The sequence below is a fragment of the Schistocerca cancellata genome, chromosome 8 (assembly GCF_023864275.1).
Source record: "Schistocerca cancellata isolate TAMUIC-IGC-003103 chromosome 8, iqSchCanc2.1, whole genome shotgun sequence".
Classification (NCBI taxonomy): domain Eukaryota; kingdom Metazoa; phylum Arthropoda; class Insecta; order Orthoptera; family Acrididae; genus Schistocerca; species Schistocerca cancellata.
This window is the reverse complement of record NC_064633.1, coordinates 85,160,729-85,185,416: the sequence shown is the minus strand read 5'-3', so window position 1 is coordinate 85,185,416 and position 24,688 is coordinate 85,160,729. Positions and strand designations below refer to the sequence as shown.

Here is a 24,688-nt window from a genome sequence, read left to right as displayed (position 1 = left end):
CAAAATAGTAACTGTGATTGGCTTGCTCAGGGCATAACTCCGTGACGTAGCAAAATCAGCGCAGAAATTGGCGCCAAGAATCTCCATTGGTGGAATGGTAGTGCTCCGGCAATAGAGTGGAATTTTCCGCCGGTTTTCGAGTTGCTGATTGGAACGTTTAACCACGGCCACTGTCGTGGGGGCGGGAATGTTGTGTGTTCGGCCTGTACAGGTGCTCTAGGTAGTCGGCTCTCGCCTTTCAGTCGAGGACGTCGAAGCAACCAGCCATCGCCTCCGGTACGCCAGATCGTGTTCTGGCAGTTAAGAAGACAGTTTCGTAATGTATGCCCGCAGTACCGGCAGATAGGGATTTTCCTAGGTGATAATCAGAGCTCAGCAGAGCGCGCCTGTTCGTCTTCTTCTAACTTTGTTCTGTCTTGAGTAGCAGCAATTAATGTTGGGTTAGCTGCGTGTCTCTCTTAAGATTTGAGTGGCAAGGAATTGGCTCCACATACCACTTCGTCTTAAACCTCACAATCTAGTTTAGGGACAACTTCGCCTTCATAGCGTTTGTTTGAGTATCCAATTTGAGCCAATTTGATGTATTATAAATGTTTCATGTGTTTTTGTTTATTATTTTGTGTTTAGTCTTAATAAATCATATTGTTATTTTGGACAGAACTTTCATTCTGTTAATTGGTACAGCAACCCATCATTTCTCACTACGTTAATGAAACCTTCCTTTATTTAACTTATTTATCAAATTAAATTATTGCAGGTGCCAAACTCTTTTTCTGCTCCACTTGCAGGGTTGATTACAGTCAGTTCGCGTATATTTTTTAATCCATGTGCAACAGCAAAAGTCGGAGTTAGAATAGGGGGGGCTTAGAGCATCGTTTACATATGGAGATTCTAGAAGAATTTAGTGTTAAATACACTGCTTGCCCCGGCACCTCGCATCATTGCCAATGCGGTTTTGTAAAATTGTGTGCTCGTAAAATTGTTTCCCACCAGCCACCCAGAAACTAAACCTTACGATGAAGTGACTGATGCTTTGAACTCCCACTTCCGTGACAGTGTAAATGTGGTAGCTGCACGCTACAAATTCTTTCGTCTTCGGCGTGGTCCTACTCACAAGGGAACCTCCCCATCGCACCCCCCTCAGATTTAGTTATAAGTTGGTACAGTGGATAGGCCTTGAAAAACTGAACACAGATCAATCGAGAAAACAGGAAGAAGTTGTGTGGAACTATAAAAAAAATTAGTAAAATATACAAACTGAGTAGTCCACGCGAAGATAGGCAACATCAAGGACAACGAGACTCTAGGAGCGCCGTGGTCCCGTGGTTAGCGAGAGTAGCTACGGAACGAGAGGTCCTAGGTTCAAGTCTTCCCTCGAGTGAGAAGTTTAATTTTTTATTTTCAGTATATGTGACAAACTTATGTTTTCATCACTTTTTTGGGAGTGATTATGACATCCACAAGAAAACCTAAATCGGGCAAGGTAGAAGAATCTTTTTACCCATTCGCTAAGTGTACGAGTTAGGTGGGTCGACAACATTTTCCCGTCATGTGACGCACATGCCGTCACCAGTGTCGTATAGAATATATCAGACGTGTTTTCCTGTGGAGGAATCGGTTGACCTATGACCTTGCGATCAAATGTTTTCGGTTCCCATTGGAGAGGCGCGTCCTTTCGTCTACTAATCGCACGGTTTTGCGGTGCGGTCGGAAAACACAGACACTAAACTTATTACAGTGAACAGAGACGTCAATGAACGAACGGACAGATCATAACTTTGCGAAAATAAAGAAAGTAAAATTTTTAGTCGAGGGAAGACTTGAACCAAGGACCTCTTACACCGCAGCTGCTCACGCTAACCACGGGACCACGGTGCTACAGAGCTAATAATCTCCTTGATGTTGCGTATGTTGCGCATGGACTACTCAGTTTGAATATTTTACTAATTTTTTTCATAGTTCCACACAACTTCTTCCTGTTTTCTCCATTGATCTGTGTTCAGTTTTTCAAGGCCTATCCGCTGTGCCAACTTATAACTAAATCTGAGGGTGGTGCGATGGGGAGGTTCCCTTGTCAGTCACATAAATCATGGTTAGCGGACCTTCAGGGACTAACTTCTGATTGTGAGTTTAATTGTTCATGTGGGCGCTCGTATGCAGATATGATTAGAGACGCTATTGCGCAGAATGTGGCAGATCACTGCATCCGCAAGCAAATCCTCAAATTTAAAAACCCGTCTTTGCAGGAAGTAGTGGACTTGCCAGACAGACAAGATACATTAGACATGGCTACTTCCGCTTCGACGTGACTCCGGGTGTGTGTGTACTGTTAGTACGGCACAACACGTGCCCCCCCGCCCAGCCACAGCACGGCACGCCACACCGCGCCGCTCGCGCACCACTAATCAAGTTCCCAACCAGACACCTACTCAGAAACTGAAATCATGTCCGAACAGCTTTCGTGTCCACCCACGGGACAGTTGCCCATCCCATCAAGCACAGCGTTATTTTTGTAGTAAGAAAGGACATGTGCAAGCTGTGTGTACTAAGAGAAACTCTAATTTACAACCTGTCTTCCGTTCGCGTGACTCGCGTGGGTGTCACCGCAACAGAAACCGCCGTGATCATGATTCACATCAGCCTATGGACGTTAATGCCATTTATTCAAAGCCTTCTGCTTCACGTGCTTCTACAGCTCGTCGTGTAAATCAAGTTAAAAAAAAATGGTTCAAATGGCTCTGAGCACTATGGGACTCAACTGCTGTGGTCATAAGTCCCCTAGAACTTAGAACTACTTAAACCTAACTAACCTAAGGACAGCACACAACACCCAGCCATCACGAGGCAGAGAAAATCCCTGACCCCGCCGGGAATCGAACCCGGGAACACGAGCGTGGGAAGCGAGAACGCTACCGCACGACCACGAGATGCGGGCGTGAATCAAGTCTTGTCAGACACTTCCTCTCGCATTCAGCGCCATGCGAGGAAACTTTTTGTGACTTTGAACATTCGTGGACATTCTGTTCGCATGCAACTGGACACTGGTGCGTCAGTTTCTTCACTGAACAAATCAACGTATGACTTGCTTGGTCCGCCCCCGCTTCGTCGTTCGCATTCCACGCTGACTGCTTTTACTGGACAGGAAATATCAGTGCTCGGCATGTGTAGTTTGCAAGCAACATATGGTGCAACAACCCGTGCAGTGTCTTTCCATGTGCTCCGCTCTAGTGGTGCTACGAACGTTTTTGGCATGGACGCATTTGAACTTTTTGGCCTTGTAATTCAGGACAATGTACTTTGCATTAACACCAGTGACCATGCAGACAATGTTGCCGCACTATGTTATGATTTTGCTGAACTCTTTTCTGATGCCCTTGGTTGTGCCACTGACTTATGTTATAGTTAAAGACAATGCCATGCCTATTTTCCGGCGCGCACGCCCGATACCGCACGCACTGCGCGACGCCATAGCCGCTGGACTTAAGCATTTGCAAGACAGTGGTGTGATTGACCCTGTTTCTGCTTCGCCATGGCCTTCGCCTATAGTGTGTGTGAAGAAACCAAATGGTCGTCTCCGCATTTGTGCTGACTTTAAGTCTACAGGAGATCCCAAGACAGTGGTAGCTACATTTCCCTTACTGGATCCTGAAGACATTTTTGATAAGCTTGGTGCGGGAAAATTCTTCCCCACAATTGACTTGCGGGACGCATACTTTCAGATTTCGCTAGACGAACAGTCGCAGTGCTATTTTTTGATCCACACCCACTTTGGCTTGTTCAAGATTCGCCGAGTTCCGTTCGGTTGTGCTTCTGCTCCTGCTATTTTTCAGTCTTATTTGCTGCAGTTGTGTGCCACTGTTCCTGGTTGTGCCAATTATCTGGACGATATGGTTGTATCAGGTCGCACCCCTGACGAACATTTGCAGAATTTGCGTGCCTTGTTTACCGTACTTTTGCAGGCAGGACTAAAGTGTAACAGAGACAAGTGCAAATTTTTTCAAACTGAGATTCAGTATTTAGGACATATGATCAACGGACAGGGTATCCACCCCTCACAGCCACATCTCAGTGCGATTAGAGACTTGCCAGCACCCAGGAACTTGAAAGAACTTCAGTCTGTGTTGGGCAAAATTTCATATTATATTCGGTTTATACCAAATGCAGCAAAGACTGCACCGCATTTGCAGCGCCTTCGGCGTAAGAACATTCCTTTTGTTTGCTCTTCAGAATGTGACGCTGCTTTCCACAAGCTCACGTCTGCTTTATTGAGTGATCGCTGTTTGATTCCTTCTGATCCCTCCAAACCAGTTGTTTTGGCTGTCGATGCATCTTCTCACGGCATCGGAGCGGTTCTCTCGCACCGCATTAATTCTGTCGATCGCCCGATAGCTTTTGCGTCTAAGTTGCTCAATTCTACCCAGCAAAACTATTCTCAAATCGAGAAAGAAGCGTTAGCTACTGTCTATGGAGTGACAAAGTTTCATGATTTTTTGTACGGTCGCAAGTTCTAATTGGTCACCGACCATAACCCTTTGACGTCGTCGTTTCACCCGTCAAAGCCAGTTCCAGCCCGTACGGCACAAAAGTTTCAATGTTGGTCTTCCTTTTTGTCTAACTACAATTGTAAAATCTTGTTTCGGCCTACGACCCAGCATGGCAATGCTGATGCTTTGTCTCGTCTACCTGTCGGTCCTGACGAAGTGGTTGATTCTTCCGAATTGTCCTGCTTGTTCATTGATTGGCAAGATAAGGAATTAGCTGATTGTTTTCCGGTGGATTTTCGTCGCATAGCTTCAGCGACAGTCGCCGATGCTTCTTTGCAGATTCTTTTGCAGTGTATTCGTACTCAATGACCTCCATCTCCGACGCAGTTTCGTGATGCGCTTGTTCGACGTTACTTTGCCCAACGTCACAACTTGTCTGTATACAACCGCTGCGAACTGACAGTGGCATTGATAAACAAATTGAGAATTTGCTTGCTAACTGTCGCTCTTGCGCGGAGCATCAATCTGCTCCCCGCCAGCGCTTCTTTGTATGGCCGACTCCTATTGCGCCTTGGCAGCGCGTTTATATTGATTTCGCGGGTCCTTTCTGTGACACCCGCTGGTTGATAGTTATTGATGCGTACAGCAACTTTCCTTTTGTTGTGCCTATGTCTTCTACTACATCTGCCAGTACTATGTGGGCTTTGACGTCTAATCTTTTGAATTGTGGGCTTTCCTGAAGGGGGCGCGAATTGTCGTCCGTGAAGACGAACGCCTCGCCAATATGCTGCCAATATGTTTGCACTATTGGTCGGAGAATGGTATTCACGTATCGCACAGCCGTTACGTCGCCTTTCATGACTACCAGCGGCGTACGTCGGCCCCACATAATGCCACCCTTAAACTTCCACCTTGCTTCACTCGCTGGACAGTGTGTCTAAGGCGTTCAGCCTTACCAGGTTGCCTCCAAACACGTATCCGACGATTGTCTGGTTGAAGGCATATGCGACACTCATCAGTGAAGAGAACGTGATGACAATCCTGAGCAGTCCATTTGGCATGCTGTTGGGCCCATCTGTACCGCGCTGCATGGTGTCGTGGTTGCAAAGAGGATCTCGCCATGGACGTCAGGAGTTATGTTGCACATCATGCAGTCTATTGCACACTGTTTGAGTCGTAACACGACGTCCTGTGGCTTCACAAAAAGCATTATTCAACATGGGTGTGTTGCTGTCAGGGTTCCTCCGAGCCATAATCCGTAGGTAGCAGTCATCCACTGCAGTTGGGCGGCCTGAGCGAGGCATGTCATCGACAGTTCCTGTCTCTCTGTATCTCCATGTCCGAACAACATCGCTTTGGTTCACACCGAGACGCATGAACACTTCCCTTGTGCCACTTCCTGGCACAAAGTAACAATGTGGACGTGATCGAACTGCGTTATTGACGGTCTAGGCATGGTTGAACTACAGACAACACTAGCTGTGTACCTCCTTCCTGGGAACTGATCGGCTGTCGGACCCCCTCCGTCTAATAGGCTCTGCTCATGCTTGGTTGTTTACATCTTTGGGCGGGTTTAGTGACATCTCTGAACAGTCAAAGAGACTGCGACTGTGATACAATATCCACAGTCAACATCTATCTTCCAGAGTTCTGGGAACTGGGGTGATGCAAAACTTTTTTTGATGTGTGTATTTCTACATATAAACTGCTTCTATTACTTACTAAATTACACACTGCTTTCTTATTGGCACTACTGAAATAAATTATAGGTTAGTAGACGAGCATAGTTCGATCTTTGTACTGTGCGTTGGTACCATACATGAAATTTATTAAAAATATAGGTTCTATAACAATACAAAACAGACATTACTAGTACCGCTTATCTAAGTTACAGCTTAAAGTGCACTTATTGATCAGAAATACCGAAATAAGCAAAACCTGTACAAAACTCGTCTGGTATAAAAGTCAATCTGGCGCATTCCGAGTGGCGACTCCGTCCCGTGCGAAATCTCGTGCTGCCTAATGTCGCTGCCTTTGTTTGGATAATTCTGGTCTGGGAGAAAGGTGGCGTACACTCGATGCTAGGTTAGTCAGTTCGTTTGTGCGCTCATTTGCGAGCGTGCTGCGAAGCGTCGCTGATTGTGAACCTTGCGCGCAAAATTTTCCTGTTTTCACCCACGCCACGACATCGCACTGCAGAGCACCGTCTCTATATGCTCCGAGAATACGGTAATATCCGACCCATCACTCGTGGCACTGCCCGGTAACGTGCACCAGCGACCAGAGGCGTGTACCAAGCCTGCACGGCCCAACTGAGTACGCAGCCTCGACTCGTGCTGTCCTGTCAGCGGTCAGCCGGGGGAGTCTCGACTGGCACTGCCCGGTCAGCGGTCAGCCGGGTGAGCCTCGACTGGCACTGCCCGGTCAGTGGTCAGCCGGGGCAGCCTCGATTGGCAATGCCCGGTCAGTGGTCAGCCGGGGCAGCCCCGATTGGCAATGCCCGGTCAGCGGTCAGCCGGGTGAGCCTCGACTGGCACTGCCCGGTCAGTGGTCAGCCGGGGCAGCCTCGATTGGCAATGCCCGGTCAGTGGTCAGCCGGGGCAGCCTCGATTGGCAATGCCCGGTCAGCGGTCAGCCGGGTGAGCCTCGACTGGCACTGCCCGGTCAGTGGTCAGCCGGGGCAGCCTCGATTGGCAATGCCCGGTCAGTGGTCAGCCGGGGCAGCCTCGATTGGCAATGCCCGGTCAGCGGTCAGCCGGGTGAGCCTCGACTGGCACTGCCCGGTCAGTGGTCAGCCAGGGCAGCCTCGATTGGCAATGCCCGGTCAGCGGTCAGCCGGGGGAGCCTCGACTGGCACTGCCCGGTCAGCGGTCAACCGGGGGAGCCTCGACTCGATGCAGTCTCCACAGCGCGAAGCCAGGCCGGGGCTTTTGTTAGAGAGCACGTGCTGTTGCATCTGGAGGTGCTAGCTGTGTGGGCAACTTTTCGCTTTCTTCCGAAGCAGGATCCTCGAGTTGACTTATTAGTTACCCATTCTTAAAACTTGACTGTTAAGATTTGTTCGTTATTTCTGGACTCTTGTTTTCTCAGTCCATGACATGTGTGATAACAAGTCGTGTGTTTTCTTGCCTAGAAGTTTCAGCCTCTGCTAGTGACTTGACAGCTGTGACTTGTGTTTTTGGGTTCTTTTAAACTCATCTTGAGTGATGTTTGATGCGTTGATCTTTGTGAGAACCAATTCGAAGTTATTGGTACCTCGATTAACTCTTCATCGGCCATATTTTTCATTATCGGTGCAGCTGGATCTGACCGTTAGAAATCGGTCAGATTGTCGGTCGGTCGTGAACTGTCCCTTGGTTGCGTTGCCTTCCGATTAAGAGCTTGTCGGTAGGGCTGCCCGTCTCACGTAAGCGTGCGTTACTGTTACTTCCCAGGCCGACCCTTGGAACCTTCTGCTCGCCGCTCCTTCCGTTTTACATAGTGATTTCCTTTTATTTTTAGGTACTTTGTGTCCTTCAGCCGAGTTTTAGCTTATTTAAATTGCAAGGCTGTTCTTTTAGGCATTAAGCCGTAAAATTGTTTTCTGCATGGTGTGAGCGGGCTTCAGCCGAGTTTTAATCTCTCTGAAGCTAAATTTCAATATCTTGGTCTTGCCCTTAAGTCATAATATTGTTATTCTTTAGTATGAGGCCTTCAGCCGAGTGTTACATGAAATATTTTGAGCTAAGGCCCTCAGCCTTCTTAAATTGAAAGCTCTTCTTGCTAAACCGTTAAATTGTTTTGTTGATATGCGGCCTTCAGCCGAGTTTTCGGCTTAATTAGAATTAACATTGAAAATCTTTGTTTCGGCCTTAAGCTGTAACACTGTTCTTGCTTAATGTGTGGCCTTCAGCCTCTTTTTTTTTAAGTAAAAAAAGATTTTTTTGAAAGAAGTGAAACTTCCAGAAGGACTCCTTTACCTCAATTCCTTGCTTACGCCTTGGACCCTGGATTTAAGTATGTGGCTTTCAGCCGAATTAAATCAAATCAAGGAGCTATTTCGTTAAAACCTCGAGAGTTTTTAATTCTTGCTTATGTTAGTGTGTTTTAAGTAATATAATTTATATGTTGAGTGTAACTGACAGCAACTTATTTTGTACCCCCTTTCCACAAACGTAACCTCGCCTGCTCTGTCCTGATAGTCCAGGGATTTCAGTCTACAGTAGCAGTTCTTATTTTGGACTCTGGCAACTGGTTCCTTTACGGAGTACCTCCTCAGGGGATCCCCTGGCATGCAGTCGTCACAATCACTTTCCAAGTGTATACGCTGAGATGAACAAGTCATAGGTTATCTCCTAGTGTGGTGTCAGACTGCCTTTCGCTCAGTGTACTGCAGCAGCTCGACTTGTGACACGAATTCAACAGGTTGTTGGAAGTCCCCTGCAGAAATAATGAGCCATGCCGCCTCTATAGACATTCATAATTCTGAAGGTGTTGCCAGTGCAGGGGTTTGTGCATGAACTGATCTTTCGATCATGTCCCATAAATGTTCGATGGGATTCATGTCAGGCGATATCGGTGACCAAATCATCCACCTGAACTGTCCAGAATGTTCTCCAAACCAATCGCGAAGAGTTGTGATCTGGTGAAATGCCGCATTGTCATGCATAAAAATTACATCCTTTTTTGGGAACAGGTAGCCAAACATAACCATTTCCAGTCAATTATTGATTCAGTTGGACCAGTGGAGTCAGTCGATTAGATGTTAAGAGCCAACACCGTTAAGGAGCCACCACCATCTTGCACAGTGCCATGTTGAAGACTTGGGTGCCTTACTTCATGGGATCTGTGCTGCACTCGAAGCGTAGCATCAGTTCTTAACAACTGAAGTCGGGACTCACCTAACAAGGCCACTGTTTTCCTATAGTCTGGGATCCAACTGATGCGGTCACGAGCCCAGGAGAGGAACTGCAGGCAATGACGTGCTGTCAGTAAAAGCATTAGCGTCGGTCGTCAGCTGACACAGCCCATTAACGCCAAGTTTCATCAGACTGTCGTACAGCGATGCTTCTACGCAAACGTTGCCGCTCTCGGTCGTTAAGTGAAGACTGTTGTGCACTGCTCTGTCTGTGGTGAGAGGTAGTGCCTGAAATTTGGTAGTGTCAGGACACACTTGACACTGTGGATCTCGGGTATTGAATTCCCTAAAGATTTCTGAAATGAAATGTACAGTGTGTCTAACGCCAACTACCATTATGTGTTCAAAGTCTGTTATTTTCCGTCGTGTGTGCGTGATACTACCGCCATTTGTTTGTGTGTATATCGATATCTCATGGATTTTGTCACGTCAGTGTATTCAGTATTTGATGCATCTACTTTGGAAGTGAGCAGGATGACTTTGTGCTGGGGGTTGGCCTGAGGATGACACATTTTATCGAAACTGGTAGCCAGTTGGCAGAATAAAAGATTGCGATTGTAGACTGAAACATATATTATTTCTAAAGTGTACCGGTCGGTGTTCCAAGCGCCAGTAAGTGTCGAATAGGGGGTCCTACTATGTCGGTCCACATGTGGTAAAGTAGCATGCCTTGCGACCGCACAGACAGCCAGTGGACAGCGGCTCACCTTGATGATGCTCTCCAGCACCCTGAGTCTGCCTAGGTCTGCAAGGCTGGGTGCCCGCAGGTAGTCGTCACCCTCGCCAAAGACGTCCTTCAGCTCCTGGTGGGCTGCATCCTGCCACTCGGGGTGGAGGGACAGCAGAGCCAGGGTGTAGCTGATGGTCACGGCCGTCGTCTCCGTGCCGGCTATCAGAAGATTCATGAGCTGTAAGGCATTTCAATTAGATTAACTTGCATGCACTGTTCATTCCGTAGGACCACATCAGGGAATGTTCGTGAGCGTGGGAAATACAGAACACACCATTAGCCGAAACCTACCCATGCAAGGAACAGATGAGTATTTCTAAATAAATAAGATGGTAGAGCAGTTCTACGAGTGTACTAACAGTTCATAGCGTCCAACGGGCACAACACTTCGGGGCTCACACACGTCGCCATCGTCTGGTGTGGTGGCGACCTGAGCTCCTGGAGGCGCGCGGCCGACCAGTAGCCCCCGCCCCCGCAGACAGCTCCCACCGCGGTCCGCGCCCGCAGGCTGCGCGTCGGCAGCATTCATGTAAGTTTTCTGTCCGCTCTGGTCGCCAGGCCGATTTGTTTGCCGAGAGTCTTCTTAATTAAACTCAGTGCTGCTTCCCAAACCTTCCTAAGATTACAGCCGCAATCTCGCCTAATGAGATCGTCCCTGGTGCGAACTTCTGTGGCCTCTGTCCCAGTATTTGGAAGTCTGTTCCAGGTTGCTGCTACGCTCGTACTCCATCACATGATTCTAGGACGAACAGTGCTTTGCGACGGCTGACTATCTGGAATACGTTAGTCGAGTTAACCTGTGGTGTTCTCGACAACGACTTCGACCTTGTACGCCTGCGTACTGTTAGGCCAACAAATACGTCGGGAGAAACTGAAGAATCACAATAAATCACATGTTCATGGTTTATTTGCAAACTATGTTCGACAGAGAGCTAAAAAATGTGAAATTCTGATGCCACAAGTTCAGATGAATCTGGTGGCTGCGGAATGACACCCCAACCCCCGTATAGTGGGTTTTGTCAGTCTAGCACTATTTGGGGGCGGGGGGGGGGGGGGGGGGACGTTTGGTGGAGTAGCGTCAGTGCACGGAATTTTCCTGGTCGTTGTTCTCGGATTGCGTCTGCAAGACGTCCCAGTTGTTGACAGTAAATGTCAGCAGTGATGGTTACACCTCAGAGAAGTAACTCTTAGTACACTTCGCCGTCGCTGTTCCACCATTTGCTTAACACTGTCTTTTGTGGATGCGCACAGATCTTTGTATGGGGAGTTGCTGCATTCTTTGAGCTCAAAATGGTTCAAATGGCTCTGAACACTATGGGACTCAACTTCTGAGGTCATTAGTCCCCTAGAACTTAGAACTAGTTAAACCTAACTAACATAAAGACATCACACACATCCATGCCCGAGGCAGGATTCGAACCTGCGACCGTAGCGGTCTCGCGGTTCCAGACTGCAGCGCCTAGAACCGCACGACCACTGCGGCCGGCTCTTTGAGCTCAATCATTCCTGCCTTATCCTTGTGTAAAGACACCATTTCCCATCTCCAGTAACGGCACGGGATAAGAGTCATCGTTGTTGTTCACAAGAAAATTGATCACGAGCAAGTAGAGATGCACATTTGGTGATTTTGGCTTATAACGTGGTATCCATACACTCGAGTTTTGAGGCTCCCCCTCTGCACACAAATGTCACACACTAGTGGAATAATCACAATTCATCACGTCTGCCAGCTATCGACTCCACTGACGTGGGTCATTGTGGATTAATGCGTTTAAACAATCTTCATCAAACTCTCAAGGTCTTCCTCAACGTGGAGGGTCACTAATATCACAACGATCCTTCTTAAAACGAGTAAACCATGTTCCTCTCGTGCTGTGTCCGATGACATTATCCCCATATGCAGCGTGCATGTTTCTGGCTGCCTCCGCTTTTATCATCCCTGCACTGAACTCAAAAAGAAGTACATGTCCCGAATGTTCCGATTTCTGCACTTGGGACTCCATCTTTTAGCGTCCACAATTCCACTCACTATCTCCAAATGACAAAATGACAATATGTAAACTCAAACAGCAACAGTGAACTACAAATAAAAAATTAAATTCGACAAATAAACTCACAGCAACCGGAATACCACCATACGAAACAAAAACGCTATGAACCTACGCACCAACAACGTAATATATAGAAAAATTTACTTTAAATGCTTCAAATTTGATGTTCCTTTTCTGCACGTGTGCGACATGGTGAATCAGGCAAATGTCGTCATTCGTGCAGAATGGCGTATCATAACTCGACAGTAGGCTCTATGGCTGTCAATGAGTATTGCCTAAGTGTGTGTGTGCAGTAAGTGAGTCTCTTGGATATTCAAAGTTCTCCTCCGCAAATGCTCAAAAGAAACCACAACATATAAAAAACCTCGACATCTCAATTATTGGAGCAGTCTGAGGGCAATGGAGAGGCCTTCTTGTCACGGACCTTTGCAGATGATGCAACTTCGATATCGAGCCAGAAATGAATATGCAGTCATTGTAGTGGCACACCTGCATTCACGAAAGAAGACAAAATCAGCCCAGCTCCCCTTGCTGACAAAAATCATGGCAATGTTTTGGGACCGTGCTACTGTAATTCACGTCGATGTGTTGCCAAAGCATCAACTATCAAACCTAGAAAACACAAAGTTCGATAACTCTTTTTCAATTTTATTAATAGCATACTTTTTAAAGGCTTACTGATGTATAAGTAGGGTACAGACCATGAAAATATCTTATAGTTATATCTTAACAACACCAACATGTTTGGTTGGTGCATAGATTCATAGTGTTTCTGTTTTGCATATTCGTATTTCGGTTGCCATGAGTTTATTTATCGATCGTCATTTTTTATTTTTAGTTCACTATTGCTATTTTAGTTTCCAAATAGTCATATGAAGATAGTGGGTGGAGCTGTGGACGCTAGAAAATGGAGTGTCAAGTGGAGAAATTGGAGCATTTCAAACATATTCTTCTTTTTAAGTTCAATAGAGGAGCCGGAACGAAAGGACATTTCCGACTCCAGGCTGTCGCTAACTTTGCTACAGAGAGAATTTCCAACCAGCTTGCTATTCGGTTCTTGCTTGCAGTTGCAGGGGCAAGTCCCAGTGGTGGCGCTGTCTGGTAAGGTGAATAGCAAACTAATATTCAGTATGCATTGGGCTGTCTCTACGATCGCATGTGTTGCATGTATTCTTTGTGTAAAATTGAGCCATTCATATCGATCACTGACAATTGTTGGCGCTGGATGTATGTATAACATACAAATATAACTCCAGTGACATTCCTGAGACTAACTAAATTTCGCCCCTTCTTCAGTAGCTTGTTCAACGGTCCTGCTATTTCCTTCACGAACTGTCTATATTAATTATAGCCGCCGATGAAAGACTTTAACTGCTTAGTTGCTAGTGGCATCGGGTAATTCTGAACTGCATCTGTAAGATGACGATTGGTCTGTATGTCACGCTCACAAATCACGTGCCCCAGATAGTTTATCTGAGTTCGCGAAAAATTACTCTTGTCCGCACTTAACGTCAAATGTGCCGATCGTAGTTTACTAAAATGGTTCAAATGGCTCTGAGCACTATGGGACTTAACATCTATGGTCATCAGTCCCCTAGAACTTAGGACTACTTAAACCTAACTAACCTAAGGACATCACACAACACCTAGCCATCACGAGGCAGAGAAAATCCCTCACCCCGCCGGGAATCGAACCCGGGAACCCGGGCGTGGGAAGCGAGAACGCTACCGCACGACCACGAGATGCGGGCTGTAGTTTACTAAAAACACCTTCCGAACGTCTCACATATGGTGGTAAATCGTTTGAATGGACAGTTATGTAATCGACGTAGATTAAAGAAATTTTTCGCTTTAATCGTCTCAGTACCCCATCTAACAACTGCTGAATAGTTGCCAGCAGGTTCTTTAGTCCAAATGGCACGCGTTTGCTGAGATGGTCAACACTGTTTTTGACCTAACTTCAGGCGCCACCTCCAACTGATGGTATCAACTGTTGAGGCCCGTAATTCTAAAGAACCGTCACTGACTCAGATTATCCAAACTTTCCGTGATGTTTGGAATTGGATAAGCGTCGGAAATGGTTTGCGCATTTAGGTATCTGTAATCACAGCAAAATCTATTTTTTCGTGTCCCATCAGATGAATTTGTAGACACGATGGCAATGTTTGTGCTCCAGGGATGATCACTCGGTTCTACAATCCCAACCCATAGTTGTTGTTCAGTAAATTCTTCTATAAATGGTTCCAGCTGGTTTACTATACATTATGGCTCCCTATAAATTGGTGTACTATCGCCTGTCAGTATGTGATATTGCATCAGCAGTGTTGCCTGTAGCCCCCTGTTCTCACAAAGTAAAACACTAAACCTCAGCAACAAGTTCTTGATGGCCATTCAACTACTGCCCTTCAAATACCCTACTTTCCCGTGCCACACATCTCTGTTAACAGTTTCCTTGTGGCTTGCCTCTAGGCTCGATCTATCGAAATCCTCGTTTTGCAAGACCTCCAGGATGGCTATCATTGCACCCTTTGATAAAGTTACCTCCCCTTGGCCAGAGTTATCCACACTAACCAGAATCATCTGTTACCAATTAATGTCGTTCACATGTGCCAAACCCTTGCGGATAAAACAACATGAATTATCCAACTCTTCATTGCTTAAAAGCGGCTGAAGCACATATAATGTTTCCCTCAGCAAATCGGTATCCACTGGAAACCACACTATCTTTAAATAATTTTCCAATACCAGAGACGCATCTATCAAAATATAATTACTGCAGACCATTTACTGAGCTTGAAGAAAGACTAACATGTGGAGATAAAGGAATTAATCCACTAGATGAAGTATGCAAACAACATGACATCACCTATCATGATCATAAAGATTTTAGAATCTCGACATGAAGCTGATAAAGAACTTTAGTTAGCTGCAAAAGAAAGAACGTATGCTTTTCATGCTTCAACTGATGAAAAATTAGCTGCAGCTACAGTTAGAGTAATAATGTATGGAAAACGAAAATTTGGATGTCAATCAAAATGGTTGAGGATTATAAAATTATTAATCTTTATAAATCTTTTATATATATAATTGAATAATTTTAATATTGGTTATACTTTTCCTACCAAGTGGCAAAACACAACCAAAATCAATTAAAATAAAATAAAATAAGGAAGAGTTTTATAGTATTGATCTATTTTTAACTGATGCACAAGAAAGAAAAAGAGATAAAACAACTGACAGAAATTTACTCATTACATTAGATATTCCAGTTCTGTAAAAGACTATAGAATATCTAAGAAATATGAAAGAAGGTTACCAATTGATAAAATATGAAGGTGGATTTTTACTGTTACTACTAGCTGTATCACCATATCTTAAACTATTATTCACTTGCTGGTGGTTCTGCAGCAATCAGAAACACAGTAATGAAAAAGAAAATAACTGATTAAGTATTATAAGAACAAAAAGGACATAATTTAACAATGGAAAAGAAAGTGGATGTAGGGAAAAAATTCGTAAAAATAATCAAAAAATATAATAATCATTTATCTAATTTTGATATAGAAAAACTTGCTACAGAATTAAAAATTACATATTTTACAGGTGTTTTTATGGCTGATAAATTACCTAAACAACCAAACAATAATTATTTTGGAATAGTTAATTTAGATACATCTGAACATCTGGGTACTCATTGGATTTATTGCAAGAATAAAGATATAAAATTTATTTTGGATTCATCTGGAGATAATATACCAAAACAACTAGTTAACTATTTGGGAATAAATGATCTGTACTACAATATCAAGAGAATACAAAACTACAATGAAATAATTTGTGGTCATTTGTATCTGTCTGTTTTTAAACTGTTATCAGATAATTATAAATTTAATATTTTGAATCTAATAAATTGACATTTTTGGAGATAAGCTGCAGTCTGAAGGTCACACATTTAATGGTTAGATAAATTTAGAAAACAAAAGAAATGAATTGATCCAAAAATAGAAAAATCAATTAAACAGTTTCAAAAGAATTACAAGCCACTTTAAACAACTAAAGGATGTATTGATTTTAAAGGTAGAAGAATAGTAGGTTTAAAAGATTCAGTAAACGGTTATGATGCAGTTACAAAACAGTATTTAGAAAATTAGTTATCCGATCTTGTTACAAAACTTGAACACAACTCAGTAATTATAACACTACTAAAAAACTTAATAACAATGATATAACTAATTACATTAAAAAAGGCAATAGAAAAAGCTTTAAGAGATTATTTCTCAAAGGCATGTTTAAAACGGTACCTAAGTCAGATAAGCAATCTTCCAAAAAGGATGTACAACAAAATAAAAACTAAAATTTCGTTTTGTTACAGGTGAAATATACTTTAGAGTATGATGTAAAAACCAAGAGAATTATTTTATTTGGGGTAATATAGATGATTTATCAAGTTCTGATTTTGAAGTAGAGATAAAAAGGCATAATAACCATGAATTACAAATTTTGTATCCAACACATTTCAGTAAATCACAATTTGAAATGAAAATGAAAGATAAAATATTTATAACCTTGAATCAATGGGTTAAAACTGTAGCCATTTCAGGTGTATCTATTATGTTTGGTGAGCTCATATGAGAATCGAATGATGATAGAATGGAAAAATAATTCAAATCTTATTAAATTTTTCATCAATATAAACAGATGTGTTTTAGGTGTAAAAAAATTACTGAAACACATAATCCTTATAATAAAGATTTTCAAGAATTTATGCAAAAATATATTAATCATTATTAATCTTTTACAAAATTATAAGCATCTGTTATTGCAAGATTTAAAAGAAGTCATAAAAAATATCTGGACAAAATTTGAATTACAAGGAAATTATAAATGGAATGATCTAGACTCAAACTTGACAAATATAATAACACAAATCATCAACAATTAAAAATGAAGCTAACAGATGTTAATGAAAATAATTATAAATCAAGTACTGCTGTTACTAATTAAAAAAGCGAAATTTAAAATAGGTGATAAGGTCTGAATTAGTAAATTAAAAGAAATATTCGAGAAAGGATATGCAGCCAATTTGTCAACTTTAATTTTGACATTGAATTACTAATTCTAATTCAATAACATATGTATTAAGAGATTTTAATGGTGAAGAAGTAAAAAGAAATTGTCATAAGTATGAATTACGGAAAACAGTATATCCTGATCTGTACCCTGTTGAGAAACTTTAGAAAAACAAAGGAGATAAAGTGTATATTGATTGGTTAGGATAGCACAGTGCACATAATAGTTATATAAATAAACATATTATTATTTTTAAAACAAAATTACAGTTAAATGTAAACCATTATTGGAACTTTAAATTTGGATTGTATTGATTATACTGCTCATTCTACCAACTGTTTTTTAAAGAAGATACAGTATATTTTGATATTGAAATACGATTCAGTGCCACAATCATTTGCAGATCTTAAATCTGAGTTGAGGGAAACAGACGGTTTTGTTGATTTTGTGTAATAGATGTACATAAACATTATTACTAAAATTTTATATAATAGAAAAAACATCATTTGTAACCAAAACATTTAACTCTTCAAATACTTGAACCCATATATCTTTAAACCTAGACCCTAAATTTAGTATATAATTATTGAGATTAATAAATTCTATTATATTCACTATATGTGTTTCTGATAAAGTGACAACTGCATTAGAAGTACTTGGAATTTCTCATATTTATTAAGAAATATATTTTAAAAGTTTTTCCCATAAAAATTTTGACTTTCTCATTCTTATTTCAGCGGTCATAAAATTCGCTCCCTGTAATTTTACGTATATTATTTTGTGTCAATTTTTAGGATTTAATAAAATTTGATTTAAACTGATTATTTAATTTCAGACCTGTAATACAATTAAGTGTTCGAGGCATCTCCGTCATGCCCCATAATATTCGTCCAAGTGTGTAAGTATTTATGCACTTCAAAAACTTCATAAATAAAGGATAAAATTTCTTTTATCTAAGGTTTTCATTGCTCATATAATTGACCATGGGATAACATATGAAAATTATAAAATATCATTAGTGATTGTTCTTCTTTTCTTTCAGATATTCAGGGAGGAAACTTTTAATCTCTGGATTCCCATATAGAAAAGATTATTTGAAATTATTTCTGTGTTTTTCAGTTTTCTTCATGGCTCAGTTTCCCATACCCTGAAATACTGAAATGAATAATGTTTAATTTTCACTCATGGACTGTGCAGCTGGTCCAGGCAGAGGTTCAAACCTCCCTCGGGCATGGGTGTGTGTGTTTATCGTTAGGATAATTTAGGTTTAGTAGTGTGTAAGCTTAGGGACTGATTACCTTAGCACTTCAGTCCCATAAGATTTAAAAAAAAACAAAAAAACAATAAATTTTTGTGGGATAATTACAGTCCTCTGTAAAAATGTCACTTTTCTAATTTTTTCAGGGCCATTCGTCACAGACCCATAATGAATAAAATATAAAATTTCATTAGTATAGAACGAAGTGCTCATATTAAGAAGGGTGTAAGACAAGGCTGTAACCTTTCGCCCCTACTCTCCAATCTGTACATCGAGGAAGCAATGATGGAAATAAAAGAAAGGTTAAAGAGTGAAATTAAAATACAAGGTGAAAGGATATCAGTGATACGATTCACTGATGACATTGCTATCCTGAGTGAAAGTGAAGAAGAATTAAATGATCTGCTGAACGGAATGAACAGTCTAATGAATACACAGTATGGTTTGAGAGTAAATCGCAGTAAGACGAAGGTAATGAGAAGTAGTAGAAATGAGAACAGCGAGAAACTTAACATCAGGATTGATGCTCATGAAGTCAATGAAGTGAAGGAATTCTGCTACCTAGGCAGTAAAATAACCAATGACGGACGGAGCAAGGAGGACATCAAAAGCAGACTCGCTATGGCAAAAAAGGCATTTCTGGCCAAGAGAAGTCTACTAATATCAAATACCGGCCTTAATTTGAGGAAGAAATTTCTGAGGATGTACGTCTGGATTACAGAATTGTATGGTAGTGAAACATGGACTGTGGGAAAACCGGAACAGAAGAGAATCGAAGCATTTGAGATGTGGTGCTATAGACGAATGTTGAAAATTAGGTGGACTGATAAGGTAAGGAATGAGGAGGTTCTACGCAGAATCGGAGAGGAAAGGAATATGTGGAAAACACTGATAAGGAGAAGGGACAGGATGATAGGACATCTGCTAAGACATGAGGGAATGACTTCCATGGTACTAGAGGGAGATGTAGAGGGCAAAAACTGTAGAGAAAGACAGAGATTGGAATACATTAAGCAAATAATTGAGGATGTAGGTTGCAAGTGCTACTCTGAGATGAAGAGGTTAGCACAGGAAAGGAATTCGTGGTGGGCCGCATCAAACCAGTCAGTAGACTGATGACCAAAAAAAAAGTATTCACTATAATTATTTTCATTTGTTGTAGGCCCTGAAATACAATATTTAATGAAATATAAAATATCATTTGTATAACCCTCCAGAAAATAAATATTGCAGACAGAAAAGATAAAATAACATTAGAATCAATGTAATCATTTTTGATTTGTTTAAAACTCTTAGGGGCTAAATATGTAGCACCTGGAATTCCTTACCGAAAATTTAAATATCATTTTGAATCAACATATGTTATACAACATTTCACAGGTCAGTAATTCGACCCCTGAAATATTATAAATCTATATCATTGTAGATGATTTCATTTTTTACAAATCTAATAATATTTATTTTTTAATCAATGGTGAGTCTAAATAGTCTAACGTTCAACGAATTGAAAGCTAGATAAAAACAATTGAGACCTAAAGGTTTTTCAGAACAGAGAAAACATCAAATTATTGAACTTATTAATAACTATAATATGGAAGAAGTGAAGAACAACAACAACAAAGTGAAAAATTATACCCTTAAGGAATTAAAAGTTAAAAAATACGAATTAAACAATAATAAAAAATGGGAAAGGAAAATCTTGATGCAATGATTAATTATAATTTTAAAAATATAAATTTAAAGAAGTTTGTATAAATTGCATCCAACAACAATTGATGCATATGAAAGTAAAATTGTTAAGTATATTAAAAATAAAGATTCATTTGGTAAAGAAAACTGAAAATATATATCAGGACATTTCGAATTATGTGTAGATTTTGTGACAGAATTTAAAGATAAATTAGATTCGACTTCCACATCAACTGATCAATGATTACCTGAGAATTATATGAGATAATTCAAAAATAATTTAATAACATATACAATACCATTTTCTAGTTTAATTAATAATTTCATAAGAAAATTTGCAGAGAGATAAAACTGGGGACATATACCTCAATGTAGATTACCTAAAAATTTCATCAGATAAATTGAAGAGAAATTAGATTTGAATATTACATCAAGTAATGAAAACTTATGTGGAAAATTTATAAGACGTTATCAGAATAAAGAACATTGGTATATCATATGAAAAAATGATTTGTTTGATGGTCTCATGGGAAAACTTCAACAAAGATTAAACTGGTGTGATATCACGCCAAAAAAGCATGTCTGAAAATAGTATTCGAGAATTTCAAGATAAAGTATACTGGAGATTTATATACTTATGTTAAAATGTATCTGAAGACTTAAATAAAGTATTTAAAGACAGATTGTATTGGGTCTATACATGAAGTACACAAGATTTAGCTGAAGATTTTATTAGAGAATTTAAAGATAAATTAAAGAATGTCGATATATATACCTGAATCATTTATATGAAATGTATTTAAACTGTATGACACAATAGAGTAAACTGAAGATAATGATTGTTGAATATGTTTAAGTAATGCAAATTATCAATTTGTAAAAACAAGCTGTAATCATATTTCTCATAAAACGTGTATTATTGATTGGTTAAAGGAAAATCTGAAATGTCCAATATGTAGAAAATTATTAGAAGTATATAATTAGGTGCAATAAATTTTGATAAAATGTATTTAAATCATTAATCAATTGTTCTTTTGTTTAATCACTTAAAATATTAAAATAATTATGCCTACAAATAATTTTTAAGATTTATCTCATTAATTGATATAAATTTAATGAATTATGTTTGCTATTAAGATTTAACATTTTTTCACAATTTCGGTGTCTATCATTTGTTTTTTTTTAATTTTTGCTTTATGTTATAATCACAAAATAAGGGTATTCACAATTATTGTCAAATAATTTTAAAGACCGAAAGTCGGTCTTAAATTTTCATTAACTGTTTGAGGAAACACATGATGTACTAGTGTATTTATTTCTACATTTCTTTCATGTTAACTTTCAATAGCTCTACCTTAACTGCATTTAAATTTTGAATGTGATCTTCTCTTCCCCGAGGTCGGCTTCTACCAGTTTTTCCATTCATCTGTAAAGAATTTGTGTTAGTATTTTGTATCCGTGCCTTATTAAACTGATTGTTCGGTAATTTTCACATCTGTCAGCCCCTGCTTTCGTTGGGACTGGAATTATTATATTCTTCTTGAAGTCGGAGGGTATTTCACCTGTCTCATACATTTTGCTCACCAGATGGTAGAGTTTTATCAGGACTGGCACTCCCAAGGCCGTCAGTAGTTCTAATGGAATGTTTTCTACTCCCGGGCCCTTGTTTCGACTCAGGTCTTTCAGTGCTCTGTCAAACTCTTCATGCAGTATCGTATCTCCCATTTCATCTTCATCTACATCCTCTTCCATTTCCATAATATTGTCCTCAAGTACATTGCCCTTGTATAGACCCTCTATATACTCCTTCCACCTTTCTGCTTTCCCTTCTTTGCTTAGAGCTGGGTTTCCATCTGAGCTTTTCTCCAAAGGTCTCTTTAATTTTCCTGTAGGCAGTATCTATCTTACCCCTAGTTAGATAAGTATCTACATCCTTACATTTGTCCTCTAGCCATCCCTGCTTAGCCATTTTGCACTTCCTGTCGATCTCATTTTTGAGACGTTTCCATTCCTTTTTGCCTGCTTCATTTATGCATTTTTATATTTTCTCCTTTCATCAGTTAAATTCAGTATTTCATCTGTCACCCAAGGATTTCTACTAGCCCTCGTCTTTTTACCTACTTGATCCTCTGCTGCCTTCGTTACTTCAGCCCTCAAAGCTACCCATTCTTCTTTTACTGTATTTCTTTCCCGCATTCTTGTCAATTGTTCCCTTATGCTCTCCCTGTAACTCTGTACAACCTCTGATTTAGTCAGTTTATCCAGGTCCCATCTCCTTAAATTCCCACCTTTTTGCAGTTTCTTCAGTTTTAATCTACAGTTCATATCCAATAGATTGTGGTCAGAGTCCACATCTGCCCCTGGAAATATCTTACAATTTAAAACCTGGTTCCTAAATCTCTGTCTTACCATTATATAATCTATGTGAAACCAGATAGATACCATAATGTAATTACTAACTGGTATTTACGATTAACTGAAAAAGAACAGAGGAAACTAAAATATAAAGGAATGAGGAAACTTAAAAATAGAAATAATTAATTTCATTATCAGGAATTCACACAGTGAAACTTATTTAAAAATTTTATTTCTCCTATTAAATTTTATATCTTTTAAATCAACAACACCAAACAGCTAAAGCAGTGTAGAAATATCATGGCTAAGAAAAATATTTAAGAATTTCATAAACGTTTCAGAAAGATGGATATCGTAATACATGAAGGGCTTATTTCAATAGTGGTACAAGTCCACTTTTGTTCATATTGAGATACAGAGTCCTAAAGCTAAATGAACGCTGAAAAATCTGCAGTTGAGATACCAGAAATATTCAAGCATATGGCTTCTTGCTAGAGATGAACCTTTCTTTCTGTTTGTTTGGCTCATTAATTTCAGAAGCATTATAGACAGAAAAGTGGAGGTAATGGACCTGTAACACTATTGAAATGAGCCCTTCATATGCAATGAATGCTGTAAAGAATATCTCAAAATTAAAGGTACATGTGAACATGGTGGAAGTACAGTGAAGAATCATCTCAGAAAACAATTGCAAACAATTGTTCATAAAAATCTTATGGCTACTCAAGAAGAAAGAATTAGATAAATTTTAGGGAAGAAATAGATTTCTTATGTCCACCTTAATTCATTATATTCATATTCTGACGTTCACCTTTTGTAAAAGAAGTATCAAATTTATTTTCTTACGTTCAGCTTTGGTGAGAAAAAGAATTAATTTATAGTAAGTGAACGTGATAACAAAAAATACTTATTTTTATTAATTTTTTAAGTAATCTAATATAAAACAGGCTATTTTAAATGAAAATACGCGATTGTGACCTAGAATTGGGGGTATAGTAAAAGTATTGTGTAGGTTCTGGGTAAGTTTTTTACAACATAGCGAACTTTTTTACTCACGAAGTGAACTTGGGAAAAAGTGGGCGTGAACCTACACAATACCTCTACTCTTGTGCCATATTACAGTCTACAGGAACTGCCTCGCGCCGGTCGAAGCAATGCCATTTGCGTTTAACGGCTGCTTCCCTTGCCGGTGCTTTCTATCCTTCCCACCTCTACACTCAAATGCCTGGTGGCCCACTACGTTACATGCATAGCACTCTGGTTGCTTACACTGCTTCCTTACGTGCTCCTCTCGACCACGTCTATAACACTTGACATCAGAAGCGAACTCACAGTGGTCCACAGTCCGCCTTGTGACCATACCCACCCCCTCTATAACTGTTGCTATCCTAAGTTCTCCATTCATACACTCTGTGACATTTCAGCGGGTATACCACGCAAAGAACCATCTACCGCCCTATTTTCTACCTCCTGTAATAGTACCTTATTAGCTGCTGCATTCTGTGTCTGCATTTAGCTAACAGGTTCTGTCCGAGAACGCTTCTGCAGACTCTTTGCGGTGCATCGAAAACGTACTTAATTTCTCCCGAAAAAACGGCGCACTGTTCTGCTCTGGTACTGCTGGCACAAACCAGTGGCCCAGTCCTGGAACGTATGTGATTTACTAAATGTTCCGTGATACACAACATATGCCTTTGCGTTCCCCGCCAAACTCATGTTACCAATGTACGGGCTTACTTCATCTGACTACCCATATTCTTCCACAGTATCCCTAACATCCTTAACGAAAACTGTCGCATCCTCTGTTGCCTTTCCCGAGAATAGATTAATCGTTGTGACCACTGCCGGGTCATATGGAACAGAAGGCACTCTCAATCCAGACTTGCTTCCCCATGAGTCCAATTGTGACTGATCGTGACTGTCATTATGAGCTTCTAACTCACAATTAAGTTCGAAATTTCTCTGTTTCATGTGATCACACTGCTCTGTTAATACACTTGCTGAGTTAAAGCAGCAGCAACGCCTGAGGTAGAAGCACGTGTTTCCACCATTTTGATTACTCTACTTCCACCTTAACTCAACTATTTTTTTTTTTTTAAAGAGAAACACTAACTTGCCTTTAACCCTACTCAAAGAATTCCTTGGGCGAATCAT

At 40.5% G+C, this 24,688-nt stretch overlaps 1 protein-coding gene across 2 annotated transcripts in view; it reads right to left on the bottom strand.

Annotated features, from left to right (window-relative positions):
- Positions 1-24,688, bottom strand: part of LOC126095006 (cytochrome P450 4C1-like) — a 196,132-nt gene that overhangs the window by 51,938 nt on the left and 119,506 nt on the right. For both annotated transcript variants that reach the window (XM_049909665.1, XM_049909664.1), the window contains exon 6: positions 10,089-10,289. In XM_049909665.1, coding sequence (XP_049765622.1) covers positions 10,089-10,289 — 201 coding nt within the window. The remainder of the gene's footprint in view (positions 1-10,088; positions 10,290-24,688) is intronic.